Source organism: Choloepus didactylus, chromosome 17 (assembly GCF_015220235.1).
Source record: "Choloepus didactylus isolate mChoDid1 chromosome 17, mChoDid1.pri, whole genome shotgun sequence".
Lineage (NCBI taxonomy): Eukaryota > Metazoa > Chordata > Mammalia > Pilosa > Megalonychidae > Choloepus > Choloepus didactylus.
In genome coordinates this window covers 60,523,247-60,540,511 of record NC_051323.1, presented here as the reverse complement: position 1 = coordinate 60,540,511, position 17,265 = coordinate 60,523,247, and the positions used below count along the sequence as shown (strand labels likewise).

The following is a 17,265-nucleotide window of genomic DNA, read 5'->3' as shown; positions in this document are numbered from 1 at the left end:
GTTGTGTTACAAGAAAAAAAAAATTAATTCAAACTTTGCATTTTCAAAGGTTATGCTATCACTAACAATTTTCACTGAAATATTTAGAAGTTTCACATACATAATCTGTAAACTAGTCACACGATTTGTATTGTTACATGGCATAAAAGCCATCCATGAAGGTAAAAGCTTGACCATCCTGCTTATAGACTTGAATTTAAGATAAAGCAACATCCTAAAACCTTTGTTGTGAGGCATATTCTTGCTTCTCTCCCCATCCCTTGACCACAACACATACCACAAGGTGCTTGCAGCAACTACCCTTAATAATCAATTCTACAATCCAACCTTGAGCTAAACAAATTTCTGAAGGTCACTTCGTTTCTGAAATTTCCCCTGGGCAGAAGAACCTCACCTAAACCATTCCTAATCATTTATCTTGCCTTTTCTTCAACAAAGGTTTCCATAAATCAATTGTGTGCTCTGTGTTATGCACCTCAAGCTGCAGTTGTTTCTTCCCTGGTCCAGTCTCATTTATACCTGTTTAAACCTAATTACTGACTAAAACAAAAAGTAGCTCCACATCATGCAGAACATGTTACTTTTTATACCAAAAGGTATAGTCAATCCTGATTTCACCGCTTTACTAATCAACTATTATTTCTTAATTCTCCCTCCAAATCCTATTTTCTCAAACCCTCATTCATGTGTGACACTTACCTCTGAATTTTTCTCCTCCACTTTCCATGTGTGAGGTCCAAAATCAAGATAAAGACTTGAAGTGTTGAGAACAATGTGTGAGGACTCAAAAACACTGTGGAAGGATGGATATTTTTTAATCCTGGTGTATATATGAGCTCAGCAAGCAAACGGCAATAGGCAAAGTTCTTATTTCCAAACGAGTTCTTTATTTTTCATTTCTCCTTTTGAGAACTCATTGGTTTTCATGAATAAATCTGTCATGGACAGAGATGGCCAACCAATCATTATTATTTGCAACTGTTGTTGGTTAACCAGTCCAGAGATTTCATTCACCCAAAAATAACATTTAAAAACCAATGACATTCTTTCTTCGGGGGAGGGGGGGAGGCGCTGGCTGAAACATGACAACAAAAGGAAAAAAGCTGTATCCTTCTCATATACAATAAAAGGAACTCAACCTGAAGTGTTATTTTAGGCTTGGAGGTTTTGCCCTACTATACACAAAGGAACCCCATTCAAGAAGAAAACTAAAAAAAAACACTTTTATTAAAATGATTTTTGAAAGGTAAAGAAAACATATTTACATACACATTTACAAACATTTGCATAAAATGATTTTTCCCTTAAATATTTTTTTCATTTGGCAAAAGAGTAAAACATTATTTATCATAAGCAATGAAACCTATAGGCATTTCTTTCCTTCATCCTTTCATTAAATTCAATACACTTACAGGCTACCTAAATTAACCATCATTTACAAAGATGAACTAACATAGTAGGAGTTCTTCGTTAGGAGAAATGCTGAAGTTGTAAGTCTACTGAGAATATGAAATACAGTAATTTATATACTTACAGGGTTTTATTCTCCCTGATGTGTTTCAAGGAAGGAGGAGAGGGAAACAGAAGTGAGTACAAGGGAAAAAGGGAAAGAGGAAGACTGGGTTTTTCGCTTTGCTTTGTTTTTGGTGAATACAGCATCCAAGAACACCATCTCAAGGGGAAAATTTGCCCACTACCATTCCCGCACTCAAATACAGGGCTATTGTGAAGGGTAGTAAATGCCCAGAGCTGTGGTCTCCATTTTAAAGAGTCATGGCTAAGGACACTAGAAAATGAACAGATCACCTATACTCTCAAAAGCTATAGGTTTAGAGCTGGCCTGAGAAGTGAAAACCTAAGTTCCTCCCAGGTTAACAGTAAGCTATTCAAGACTACAAAAGCAGGTTGTGTATGTATGTGTGTGTGTTTTAAATATACAGAGAAAAAGTATAACAGAGTAAAGGAGGATGGAAATAGATCAGTGTCTTTTATTTTCAGATCAGTGTCTTTTATCTTAGAAAAAATGTTTAAAATATTAGGAGATAATAAGCCTCACAGAATCTAATCAGTAACACTATTACTAAATTGCCTGTGTCAATTAATTAAAAGCAGATGGTGATGGTGGCAGTGGTTGTGTGCGTGTCTGTGTGTGTGAGAGAGAGAGAGACAGAGAGAGGGAGGGGGAGAGAGAGAGAGAGAGAGAGACAATGACAGATTGATCTATCTTGGCATTTATTACTTTAGTCTCCAATTCCATAGAAGAAATATATCAGACAGGATAATCAAAGCATACAGTATTCTTTTCTAGGGACAACCTATTTAACTATCTTCAATAAAGTTTAGGATTTTTAAAAAATGTTTTGGCTATTCATTTTAACTTTGTCTTATATTTTCCATTTATAAACCTCATTATCTTCATCTGACAGAACATTCTTCAATGAACATGACAAAATTCCCATATTCTAAAACCTCAATATCTGTATTTTGCTACTCAACCCATCTGTTACTTTCTTGAAGGGTATACTAGGCTGATCTGCAAATGAACACAAAATGTGGTAAAGGTTCATTTCAGTCTTTAAGAATGTTGGGTGCTGCAAACCCCATTATAAGAGAAGGAAATGAAGTCTATGTACTTATCACAGTACTCCTTTGTCCTGGGCAAAAAGGCTAAAATTTATTGAAAAGAACTCTAATTTCCAATGTCTGGTTGTCCTAAAATTTTAGAGAAGGTGGAAGCAACATTTGCCATTAAAAAAGTGGTGGTGGAGAAGAGACAGGGTAGAAATTGGCAGGAAAAGCTAAAGATTCTTACCAGAGAAGCTTTTTTGCTAACAAGTAGTATTGAAATTACTACAAAATTTCTGCTAAAAATACTTTTCTGAGCCATTTGATAGCAGAGTAACTTCTGTCATGAGTTGGGGACAGAAACCTTCATCTATTATGGACAGATATCTCTTTAGACAGAGGTAAAATTTTAAGTAAAAAAAAATGGAACATTTAACTGTACCATATAAAAACTGATGTCACACACTGACCCCAAGTGGCTTTCCAGTAATAAACAAGTAATGACACATACTGCATATTTGCTATATTTCTATTTTTTTTAAATTATTTAAATCTCCATTTCAAAAATAAAGCATAAATGACATGTGGTAATAAATAGCTTGTTAATAATGCAAAACTCTCTAAATTACACATAAATGTAAATAACAATCAAGTAATTTTGAATGTAATATTAACTCTATAGTCAATACCTGAGTGAAAAGCGATGTCCTTTAGACACTGAGTCATAAACTCCATTCCAAATACCAGACCTAAATTTCAGCCTGTTTTAGTACTAAGGATTGGTTCAACCTTCCCCATTCAATAATGTAAACATTTAGTTAAAAATCGCTTTTAAGAGACAGTAAGTGTGAAGCTTTTTAAAACAGCAGAAAACGCAAATCAGAGATTAGATAGCTGCATCAAGGTACAATATTTTCCTAAGACAAAAACAAATATGAGGATCAGAAATTACAAAATTACCTGTAGCAGTTATGGAGATCTGCTTTTTTAAATATAAATTTTTAAGATATTTTAACTGTTACAACATGCATCATTGTTTCATCCAAGCTAATTTTATCTGACAACCGCACCAAGTAGAACTTTCATGAATACACTAACCCTAAAAGATTCTTCAAAATAACAAACATTGACAGACACAATATTGTCAAATACAAATACCTAACATTAAAAGAGGGCAGGGGAGCACTTTTTCAACCTAGTAAAGGCAAGGTTGCATTTCAATACTTACTACTGAGGTATTGCAGAAGTGTCCTACTGATGATGAAAAATATAGAAACTGATGAAAAGAGACTATTTTTCAGATTTGTTTTACATTATCATGAAACTGTGCACATTTAAGACAAGAATTCAGCTTCCAGCTAAGACTTTAAAAGGACAGTCCCCATTTTTAATCATTTTATCTAACATTCCTTACAGAAAGTATTTAGAGTTCAGGAAATGAGCCAGCTTTCTGGACACACTTTAAAAACTGGTTCTTACACCAGATTTTCAACCTACCATACTGAGATATTTGAAATGCCAAAACCCTTGACTATGGATTTAGCAATAAATCAGATAGTAGCTTGGATGTAACATTTCTAAAATTAGCAACAAGATTAATTTAAAAAACTGAACTTATACTCATAAATGAATAATTACTTTTAGAGACTACATGTGGAGAATATTTTTGGGCCTCCACTTGAGAGCAGGTCGATTGAATACCAGGAGAAAGGCAGATTTATTCTTTTTTAACTACATAGTTTTTCCCCTAAACCATATTACCCAATCTAATCACCCAGCTCACTTTTGACCACTTCTAAAAGACAAATGTAGTTTGAAAGGTCAAGAAATATTCTGCCATAATTCAAAAGAACATGGCAGAATCTGAACGTACCACAAAGTAACTACATTTGAGGGGAAAAGAGACTCTATCTACATTTTGTGGTAATTTTGCTAAAAAACAAAGAGCTGTCGAAGGATGTTGCTTTATAATTAGGATAACTTAAGATGTTTTGTTTCTCCTACAGAACAATATTCCTGCATGCTAATCTTAGTATGACTCTATAAACGTAACTGTAAACTTGCTTGAATTTCGTCTATGTTCCATCTTATAAGCCAAATCAAAAGAACGTACATTTCAGACACGTAAGTCACAAATTTTACATGGGAATGAAAGCAGAAGACTGATAATTAACATGTACCTAAAATGAATATAAATTTTCCGCATCATTTTTTTAAAAAGCATACAAAAACCAGTAATTTTAATTCAAACAAGGCAATATCAAAAAACTATAAAAGACACAAGCAAGAAGCAGAAGCAGAAGAGGCAACAAAATCCAAATAATATTCCACACACAAAAAAAATTTGGAATTGACTGCATTTCCTTTTTTTTTTTTTTTAAACTTACAATGCACTAAATTTCTTAATGTGGAGTTTAATTTATATATTCTCTATTCCCTAATCCTTAATAAGATCACAAAAAATTTTACCTTACTAAAGATCACAGAATAATTATTGGGGAAATGATCCAGGAACCAAATTATCCTTACAATCAATGTTAGACAAGTCTAATCCTGGTCCCTGGTTGTGAACAAGCAGGTCCTAGTAAGAAATGAGAAAGTTGGATCCATGTAGAAAATAATTTGTAACTTTGGCTGAACCAAATTCCCTGTTTTAATTCAATTTCTACCAAAATAGGTAACTCACTCTATAACTTTTTAGAACAAAATAAAAAATAGATCCAGTAGTGATTTCTATCTAAGATCTTTACCTTTGATTTCTACCTAAGATTTTTACCTTGAATCTTTTCTTTCTTATAAAAGGAAGTTAAAAAAATTAAATTGAACATGATGTGATTATGAGACAAATGACAAACTAAAATATTTAGAATTATAAATTATTACAACATCCAGATGTTAAAATACTTGTTTTTAGATTTTGTCCAAAGTAATTTTCTTTTAAAAACCTTCCATAAATAACAAGAACACTATTAATGACTTATTTTCCAAATCAAGTCTGTTCTAGTTGGCTCCAGAAATAGTCTCTGAGAGAAAGGATTCAAGAGCAAGAGGCTTATTTGGGAGGTGATCCTAGGAAACACCAAAAAAGAAACAGGAAGACAGACAGAAAAGAAGAAGAAAATAAAGAATACATATTTAACAATTTCTCACTGAGGGCAATGAGATCCAGTCCCTCTGGGAACTCTGAGACAGCGTGGAACACGACTCAGAGAACCACCAGAAGAGAAAGGCAAGGAAGCTGGAATGATTATCTTCCAATTCCCATCCATTACTGGCTGAGGGCTGCTCCCAGGGCATTATCTTCCCAGTTACTTAGAGCCTGCCCTGTGTGCAGCCAAAACAATCCTCCGAGAAGCAGGTGTTTGCTGGACACCTTATGCATGCACTCAAAATGGAGAGAGTCAAGTATCTGTTACAAAATCTCATCATCAGTAAGACTCATACACAAAATAATTTAAATTTCATTTTTGTCACTGTCCCATACAAAGAAGCAGTGCATTTTAATGTTGTAAATAACAAAGCATAATTTCAGGGTCTTAAAGTAAATCTCCCAGCAAAGAAAACAGAAGTCTACAGAGTTATCAGGAGTATCTGAACCCACCAAAAGAAGATGTTTACATAAATGACTCCCATTTTTACTGAAGTGCGAAACTCCATTACTATTTGATGTCAACATATCTCAAACAGCCAGCACCAAAAGTGAAATGTAGAATAAGATAGTACAGTATTTGAAACACACAGAACTGAAAATTAGAAGAATTGAATTCTTGTCCCAGCTCTGATACTAACCAGCAAACTTAAGATAGATCATGGAATTTGTTATGTGCCTCAGCTTCTCTATCAGTAAAATCCAGTTGTGATTAAGAGAAGCACTTTAAAGTTTAAAAGTACCAAATATTAAATAAGTTATTTCTAATATTCTCATAAAAAGAAAGGCCCTTAGAAGTCAAATTATTCTTCTCTAACTCACGTTAATTAAAAAAAAAAAAAATACACTCCACCCTAGAAAGGAGCACTGATTTGCTTTAGCAAAGCAGTAGCTACTTATTGGCACAGACGAAAATAGATTCCAGTCCAGTTTTTCCAGCACACCATAATGTCTTTTCTACTTGGGACTTGGGCAAGCAGCTAAAGCACACATTTTAATTAATTCTTTTAAAAACTTGGCCACATCTTTGAAATAACTTTAAACACCACAGGAAATATATTGCAAAACATGAGCTAGAAATCATAGGCCAATAGATTCAAATTTACCAGATCACTTATATTACCATTCATTTCATTTGGCATTACACAGCAGGCTTAGGAATATTAAAGTCTACCTTCCTTTAAAATTAGTAAGGGTACTAGTATCCACAATTAAAATCTGAAAATGAAAAAAGCCAATTAAAAATTTCTTCCAATTAAAAGGTTATGCTTTGCTGGCCTTTAGAAAACAATTCACATGAAGACTGTCTTTGTTTTCCATGCTTTAAAATTTTGAAATTTTACAAACACCATTTTGAATGTATATGTGTCAGATTCAAATGGATAAGTTTTAAATGGGAAAAAAAATCTTCTCCAAAAATCTCCCATTTATAAAATCATTAAATGAAAAATAATTTTATTAAATCTAATTCAACAGAGTATTTAATTAAACAAAAACATAAAATTCAGTCTGTGATTCACACGTGAACACCTCATATTTGTTTAGTTTTCAACCTTGTTCTAATACGTTTTACTTATATGTATGTAAGATCATATTCATTAAGTAATTCAGACTATTGTGGTCAGAAAAATCAGAATATTTTCCAAAAATTTACATTGGCAAATTTAAAGACTGGAACTCAGCCCCTGCTCATAGCCAAATACACTTGGCCTTTAAAAGCCTTTCAATAATGATATATCTATTCTCTTTGGTCATTATTAGGATGACAGAAAAAAAAAGTCTACATCTAAGAAGATATAAACCTCATTTTACAGTATGAGATGTGCACTGGAACATAATTATAGTTTATAATGAAAAACCAATTGCATTATATTATGGCTTCCAAAATCAGAAGAACTGGCTTTTAAAATTCTTGCCATTAATTTTACAGGGTGATGGCCAAAACCTTGCATTAAAATTAAACACAGACACACAGATACACACACATACAGTAAATGTGGTACATCTTAAGTATAAACAAAGCACTCTGGGGCCACCCGAGAACCCCTGAATAAATGACAAATGTGAAACTCTAAAGTTCTTCACACAGTACCCAAAAAGCAGAATGTACCAATGAACTCATGAAGACAGGGTGGGCAAACAAAATCCCTCTACAACAGTAACTTTAAAGAGGCCATGGTCATAGTTACCAGCATAACGTGAGGAGCTTTTACAAGCTATCACATGGCTATTGATGATAGTGTGCCATGCTACTCACTTGTATTTGCAAATATGCACTTGGGGTAGGGGATGGGAAAGTGGGCAGAGAAAACCTATCTGCCAGCTTATACTGGTTCCCCTCTTAATATTTTGACATTCATAGGTTTCAAAAGATCACACTCCCTCAATACCCTTTTCTACTGCTGATACGGCTCTATTTTAGATTCAAGAAGCACCTCTGTCTAAGAACATTAAGCCACTTATTCAAAGGTTAACTTAATAGGAAACAGTAGACTGTATGTTAAATGTAAATGTTTTGACTAAAAAGAAAGTAATTGATTATTCTAAGGGTTCAGTGTTCCACCAGTAATAATTATGTAACAGTCATCAATTTTTAACATGTTTAAAGTTAAATGATCAAAATCAATTTTTATTTTTAAACAACTTCTCTTAAATGTTTTATACAAATGAAATAAGTTCCATTTCACTTGTACTAATTTTGCTAGTTTTTTTTTTTTTTTTTTCCAACTTGGTGATCTATAATGTTAGAGCTACACCAACAATATTCCCAGGTAATACTGATGCTGATAGTCCAGGGACCCTACTTAAGAACCACCAATCTAGCTTTTTTGAATATTTCTGACAACTTTATGAGAACAGAGCTGATTTTCATATTAGAGAACATTAAATGTGGAACTAAAACTTTCCATTTCTTTCTCCTAATTTCTCTGTCTAGAACACAGAACAATTCTATTTTTTTTACACGTCAGTCATAGAAATATCTGAAGAAAATTCCCTCTTTCAACCTCTCCTCTCCAAAATAAATATCCCCAATTTCTTCAATTGCTTCCCATTCCCCAAAATAACTAGGACTCTCAACATTCTGGTTACCTCCCTATGCAAACTATAATTTATAATGTTTCTCATAATATGGTAACTAAAATTTAACAATAATATAAAAGCTTAGGTCCGAATAGCATAGTGCATGTGGTTTTTTAGTATACCTCTTAATCAATAACAGTTTTCTAAGTACATTAGTTCTTTCACAACTGTATCACAGTACTTCTCAAAGGCCCGTTTGTGGACTGGTACTATTTCCTTGATGAAGTTTTCAGTGATCCAGAGTAAATGATAAAAGAATAGTATGGGAATTTTTTAAAATCAAATTAAAGTTATTCAAGTTAAATAACTCTTTCAATCTGAGTTTATTTATGTCCTTCCTAAATACTGGGGGAAGGAGTGTCATTCTTTAAATAAAGTGATAGCGATGGAAGATGGTATTTATTTTGCCTTACACTGCAAAATAAAGTCTCACATTTCACAGTCATTCTTAAAAAATTGGTCTAGTGTCCTAGTATATTCAGATAAACTTGCAAAAGGTTCATCCGATCAATTGTCTACTATCATCTAGGTAGTCAAGCACTTACAATAATTTATAGAATTTGCACAATTGATCAAAACCTCCAAAGATCACTCAGGTGATTAATTTATGGCAGCAGAGCAAAACTTCTAATGGTCTCCAGTACATAAAAGGCCTTCAAGGCACTTAAAACTAGTTCCCAACAGTTCCTAGTTTCCCATTCCCACTTCACACTTAGCTTTATGAAACTAAATAACACTGAGACCCAGCCAATCAGACTACATCAAATTAAGAGAGGATTGGGGTGGTAGAAAATTAAAATAACTTGTTGCAGTTTAAATTATTAGCCAATAATTTCGACGACAAGTGAATTACATCATCTGGGAGGGGGGGCCGGATAACAAACTGCATACGGCCTGCAGCTCTAAGTCCAGCTCCCTGCCTGTTTGTGTAAATAAAATTTATTTGGAATACAGCCACACTCACAAATTTACACACTATCTGTGATTGCTTTCATGCTACCATGGCAAAACTGAATAGTTGTGACAGAGACCGTATGGCCTACAAAGCTTAGAACATTTACTATCTGGCCCTTTACAGAAAACTTTTGCCAAACCTTAAACCTGGAGAATGAACTATTTGCTATCAAAGGAAAATCTGAGATCTCTAAAAATAAACATTAACTAGCTGGGGACACTGTCCATCCCTTTTGGAATATCTAAATATAAACACTGGAACATCTGAATAGTCCTCTATTCTACTTCGGTATGAGATTTGTTGCCCGCCCAAAACAGAGTATTCACTTACCTGCTAACTGAGCTAATCTTTAGCATACATTTCTCAAGGACTCACTCAGCAGAAGAGCAAAGAATCCATGAATATGCTGTTCTGTGCAATCTAAGGTAAAAAAAGTTGCTGCAAATAACTTAAAATGTACATAAAAGAAGCAACTACATAGCAATAGCCTTGACATTTTAGATTCTAAATACAAAATGTTTTTAAAGGCACTTAAAGTAGAAAAGCTTAAGATCAACAATTTAGGTAATTTCCCTTTTGTGTTAAAAACAAGACTTTCATTTTTATATATGTAGAGCTGAAAACAAAAGATAACAATTCTAATGTAATTCAATCATGTAGCTTTGTAGCATAAGTAGTTGACACCAGAATCTCTAAAAAGCAAAGTCACAACATCAAAGTACTTGGAAACTGAAAGATGCTTAAGAGATTTTACACATTTTACAAATAACATATGAGAAAATGTCCACATGACAAGAAATACCTAAGGACAGACAGCAAGTTAGTTGGAGAGAGAACTAAAACTCAACAACTCAACTACTGGTTCAGAACTCTGTCCGCTTCATGACCAGATATGAAAAATATACCTATATTCTAAGAAAAGGGGGGTGATGTTGAAATAGTCTAGAGTTTTAAAAGTACCATAAACATACTCCCAGTGCTACAATCCACTCAATTTAGGCAACTTCTTGTCTTTTATAAAATCAATCAACTGTAAAATACAAACAGAAGAAAATAATTCATTGTAAAGTAATTCTTATAGGATGATAAAATGAACAACCAATTAAACTACTAAACAAATTGTTAAAAATTAGAAAAAATAATAATACTGGTGAAGGTGCAGTAGTTGGGGGCTCATAAATTGCTAATTTGGTATAATCTTTCTGAAGGATAATCTGGCAATATTTTAAACGGCCTAAAAAGTTCTCACCATTAAACCAACAACCCCATTTCCATGAATATAATCTAAAAAACTAGTTTAATATAGAGTTCAAATTTTATGTACAAGGATACCCATTCCACTATTACTTATATTTGTGAAAAATTAGAAATAATCCAATATCCAAAGAAAGACTGCTTAAATTATGATATATTTACACAATGGAATATTAAGCAGCCATTTTTTAAAAATCACAGTTTCAAAGTTATGGGGAAGTGCTTATAAGATGTGAAATTATAAAATGCTGGGTAAACAACCATTATGGTCAGTATAATTTCAATTTTGTTATTAAGCACACACACAAACATACACTCATAAACAGCATAGACAAAGACCAAAAGGAAATACAGCAAAATATTAACAGCGCTATATCTGGGTAGTGAGAATGCAATTTTTTCTTTTAACTTTTCAGTATTTTCCAAATTTTCTATAATAATCATGTATTAGTTTTATACTCAGACAACATTTTAAAAACGCAATTTACTGAGTCAATTTTGAAATTTTTAGTCTATAAAACAAGGAATAAATATCCATAGTACTCAAAAGTATATCTAAATAATGGGAAATAAATTATTTAAATGTAAGATTATAATTTCCACATATATAGATGGGTAATTTTGAATCTGAAAGGTAACATTGTTTTATCTCAATCCTTAAGTACAGAAAATTGATATTTAATAAATAAGAAATGCAAATCTTTAAGTAAAATTGGTGCAAGGCATCTAAAAGTTGTGCTATTCTGGTATAATACTAAAGATATAAATGCTCTCCAATGTAATACTGATTCCCAGTATTATGTTATAATAGGTATAATCTGGTGCATGCATAAAGGCAATAATTAATAAAATAAATTACAATTTTTTTTTGTCAAAATGGTTAGAATTGGTCTATGCTTAAGAAAGAAAGTAATACAACACCATACCATTATTTTAGTTGGAAGAGCCTCACCAAAAGTTATGACAAAAAAAATTCTTAGAACTGTAAGAATATCCAGTGGGCTTTTTTTTTGGGGGGGGGAGTTAATTTCTTTCTAAAAATTCAAGTAAAAAGGTAAATTGCTTAAAGCACTGGAAAAGAAGAGCAGTGCATGGTCTGCAATAATTTGAGAAACACCAAGAACATTCTTTAGTGTTTCCTCATTTGCAGTCTACTGTCTATTAAACAGGATCTTTGACAGTAAAGGACTACATCTATGCTCTTTCACCAATCTCCGATCTTAAATCTATATTCTATTACAATATAGTATTTGACACAAAGGGATGTCACACACAAAAAGAAAAATTATTTTAAAAACTAACTTTAAAATTATGATTCTAATTTCTGTGATAAAAAAATCACATAAATGTGTAAAATATAAAATACATCCTAAAATATTTTTACATAATATCTGAGGTTTACCATTTTAAACATAAAAAATTCTGAGATGAAATTAATAAAAAACAATTTTCATATATACCACAGAGCAATAAGTTTAAATCAGACTATTTTGAGTTGTGTAGCCCTTTATTAGCAACTAAAATAGAAGGTATCTGTTGTACAACACGGGTAGTAATTGTCTATAACTGGAGATTTATTATAATCTAATACAGATCATTTATAAATGCAATTTCTTTATTAAAAAGCTTTCACCCTTCTTTGTTTGTGTACAGTTTGCAAAACTATTCTGAAAGCAGAATATATGTGCACAAGTCTGCAAAGAGTGCAAATTTAGGATATGGTAAATGCTTTACAGGTTACTTTGAAAAAAACTGTCTGCCACAACTGGGCCTTTATATTGTCATCTTTTTTGATCAAAATATTTTGATGCCTGCCTTCCTTCCACTGCCCTAAACAATAAAGCATTTTTTTAATGAGTTGAAATTAAGGAAGGACTACACCTACTAGAAAAGAAAAGAAGAAAGTTCTATTAGTTTGAGGTTTCAGAATCCCCCAAAACCAGGAACAGTATCTTTGTAAGGGCTAGCCTGGGACCCAGACAGAGTATGCGCATGTGCAGGTGGCATCCCTGAGGATTCAGAGCTTCAGTGGACTGTGAGTGCTCCAGCTGCATAACTCACTGAACTGTCTTGCCAGTTTCTACACTGGCTTGACTGGGCATAATTCAAAAAGGAAAAGCTCATATTCATTCCATTCTTCTGGAGCTCTGTGATAGCCTAGAAAAAGAAAAAACTTGGTTATGACCCACATCAGATATACAACAAATTAATTAGAATTGCAAATTATGTTAAGTGAGCACTCTCTGAATGTGTTGGTTTAACTTTGTCCACCTTTCACTCTTCATTTGTTTCTTGAATTTCTCTTGTTGTCACTCATATTAAATAGAAGAGAGAGAGAATTCTCATTTGATTTTCTCAGAACCTCTCCTAGCCTAGCTTCTTGATAATTAAGTATCAGTCATCTTTCACCCTACCTTTCCTTGTAATTAATAAAGCCACTTTCTTTTTTTAAACCATAATATTGCTCTCTATTCTCTAGATCAAACCTTGGCCACTTCTATCTTGATATGTAAGAGTCTTTTGTCTGACTTCATTTAAATGTGAAATGTGTAAGAGGTATACTAAATGTTTATTTTAACTGTGGATTGGTTCATCATTGATTTCAGAAAAAAATTATTTGACTTAATTCAGACTTAGTAAAGCTTATTCTACTTTAAATTTCAGAAATTAGTTCAAGTCCTTGACAAGTTTTTCTTCCAGTCAATCAGTATTAAGACAAAACTCATCCTAAAAATTTAAAACATAGTAAATTTCAAATCACATTAAAATAACACTGGACTTCAAAGTCCCACCCCTAGACTATTCTGGACTATATTACCATCTCCATTATTTCTCTGCCTCTTCAACCAAATGCCCATTGTTACTTCTTCCTTCCATTCCTGAGTATATATACTTTCTCTCTTCTTTCCTGAAGAGTCTCACATTTCCTTTGAGTTTTATTTTTTAGGGGAAAAAATAATGCTGTATCCCTTTCTAAAATCCAGCTGACTGAAACTTCTGCCTCTTTCCCTTCTTCAAATGAAATAAATATTATCATTTTTTTATACAGAGAAAAATATGTCTTCTGTCTTGCTTTATTAAATTATGAACTTCTAAAGTTCAAGGTCAGAATCTTCCAGTTTTTTTATAGAGTCTAAAACTAAATAAAACCAAAAAATTTAATAAAATTCTATCTCTTGAAAGGTCATTTTGATTTATATTTGTAAAGAGCACACTGGAATTGGCTGAGAGTCAAGTGAAATTATGGGGCTGTATTCTAAATAACTTTCTATATTTAACAAAAAGTACTGACCTATATTCTACTAATAAATAATTTTATTTAACTAACCAAAACAATGGAAATCCATATTATCTTAAACATAGAGTAGAAAGAAAATTGACCATATGTACATAAAACCAATAATAATAAGATATCACAGATGGTAACATTTAAGATATTATGAAACATCAGTAGATCAAATTTTTTAAGCCAGGGTTCATAAGAATACTCACATTTAATAACACCCCAATGGGATGTCTTCCACATATTGTATTATGGTATTTCTTCAAGTAATTGCTAAAAGATACAGGGTCTAATTGTTCTATAATACTCATACCCTAAAAAAAAAGGGGGGGGGGAGAAAATGAAAGAAAAAAAAGATGCAATGTATTTCTTCCTAATTACATTTTTAAACGTTACTGAGAAATAAACAAAATTTTTCAATTAAGAAACAAAGAAAATACATTAAATAAACCTTGTGAAGTATCATACTCACTTGTCAAAGGTAATCTCATTAAAATCAACTCTCAATAATATATATGCTTCACTGACAGAAACAGAAACTTAATTCCCAGCTTACTTTTCTCTGACCTCCTAATATGTTTCCACACCAGTTATCATTTAGCTCACAATCCTCAAACATTCCACATTTTATATTTTCTTTATATAATAATATTTTAAAAAGTAAATATAAGAAAATTTTCTTATGAAACTTAAAATTAAATTTAATGATTTATTGCTGTTTCCCCCCATATCCATGGTCTTTTTCCCTGCCACTGACATGAATAATCAAGAGTTGACTGTAATATAACTATTTCCATAAAGTATACTTAAATATCAACAGTGTGCAAGGCATTTTAAATTATCAGCAATTATATGGGTATCTCATAAAAAGGAAATACCACAAACTAAGAATATAGTTAACATACTTTTAATTAATTTAAAGCTTATGAAAGATTGATAAAAACTTAGGAAACACAGGTCTTTTATGAACAAACTTTAAAATGAAAAGCTTTTTATCTCCTTTCCATTTGAAACTAGAATACTTTATTTTCAAAATTTTAATTTAGAATCAAATTTTTAGGCTACTGTTAAAATGACTAAAATATCTTAAACATTTGTTTATACTAAATTCTGTAGTCTCCAATGCTTGTAAATAATGTATTCATAATTCATTAATATATAGCAACTTTAACTCATCTAAATCAGGCAAACAACCACTGATTCTAACTGATTCATTCACCAACTACCTCATCTTATTTTCTTATTCAGATAAAACCCTTTATACTTGTGTTCAATAAACTGGATTATCATCCTCTGGGAGAAATGTAAAAGGTGGTTTAACTAGGGACTGAACTGATATATTTTCTGTGTGTTTTATTATATTTCATGTGTTTTAACAAAATAAGCATAGTGTAAAAGCACCTGAGTAATCACGTGAACACCATAATAAAAAAAGTGATCTGCAAAATGATGGTAATCATTAGGTGACATGCAAAATTTGAAGTGGCAGCATTAATATTTAATTTTAAAAGAACCTTTTTTTCCTCAGAATATTCAACCCCTTCATAAACATTATCACATTTCACCACAAAATATATCTGAATAGGCATTTGCATGTATAATCAACTTTCATTTGCTTGCATAACAATTAGCCTCTCTCAAATTTATCCACAACCAATTTTTAATGCTGTTTGTTTTCCCCTGCCATGCAGGCTTTCACGTCAACATTCTACAATGACATTTGATACAAGCTCAGAGAAACAGAAACTAACTTAAAAATTAAACCTAAGACCAACTATATAATTTTAATGCAAAGAAATCACAATATATTTCTAAACCAAGGAAAATGCAGAGATAGAATAACAAATCTCTTCCATAAACATGGATAAATCAAGATCAAGCTCCCTAAAGATGAAGAAATGGAGGCATAAAATGGTAAAAAGCTTGCCTCTAAATATCCAATCCCAGGCTCACTGACTACTCTGCTTTACTATAGAGTAATAAAAATTATACTGACAATTCTTTGAACACCCTCACATAGTTTCAAATTAACGTTGGTATACATTTTGCAAGAGAACTTTTAATGCTCCTGATTGAAGTCTGGAACAGCTTACCTTAAATAGAATTCTACTCAATAAATTATGTGACACTGAGGTTCCAATGTATTTTTTACTATTAAAATCTCAAAGCACAATCTGAACAAACATGATATTTACATACTGACAACATGAAAAATTCAAAGAGAATACTAATGATTACATTTGTAAAGACAAATTAAAGAAGTCAAAGTAAATTGCCAAAAAACTCATATAGAAAGATATAAAGACAGAAATGTAGACAAGACACTACTCAATAAAGAGTTCAAAATAAAGATATATTGGTTACATTACAAAAGAGGAAATGAAAAATTGTGATGATGGAAATTAAAAGAGTAAATGTTAAAAACTTTAATTCCTTAAATTGTGCTATTTACCTAGCAGGGCAAGAATCATAGCCATAACACTCAATTCTCTAATAAAAGTGTGGAAGAGGTATGCATTTTTATTAAGAAGAGAGAGAGGGAGAAATTATGGCTTCCCTCATTGGTAAACTTCTCCCATTTTAAAATTCATTAAGTATGTGAACAAATCAATAATGATCATAAAACTGGAGAATGGGATATCCATTTGCTAGCTAATAAAGAACACTGGAAAATATACTTGTACATATATTTATGTTTTGATGCTAACTGTAAAATTACTATTACCAAAATTCCACTAAGAAGCAAAAGGAAATTCTTCCCCAAATATGTCTAATAAACTATTCTATTCCTTAGAAATACTGGAAGATATGATCAGGCAGTCTAAAGTTCAGGAAATGGAAATCTTGGCTAGGGCCTAATTTATCGAGAATTTGAATATTCACATGAACTTCATCTAATATGAAACAGCTCTATGATATAAAGCAGACATTTTAAGCACCAAAAGCCTATCCATCACAATCTGGATTTCTGAGAATTTA

General features: G+C 32.0%; 1 protein-coding gene across 4 annotated transcripts in view; it reads right to left on the bottom strand.

The window, feature by feature from the left end:
• Window positions 1-1,204: 1,204 nt before the first annotated feature.
• Window positions 1,205-17,265, bottom strand: part of MEMO1 (mediator of cell motility 1) — a 158,648-nt gene continuing 142,587 nt past the window's right edge. For all 4 annotated transcript variants that reach the window (XM_037807533.1, XM_037807532.1, XM_037807534.1 and 1 more), the window contains 2 exons: window positions 14,496-14,600; window positions 1,205-13,160 (listed from right to left, as the gene is read on the bottom strand). In XM_037807533.1, the coding sequence (XP_037663461.1) occupies window positions 13,029-13,160; window positions 14,496-14,600 (237 nt within the window). In that variant the 3' untranslated portion in view covers window positions 1,205-13,028. The remainder of the gene's footprint in view (window positions 13,161-14,495; window positions 14,601-17,265) is intronic.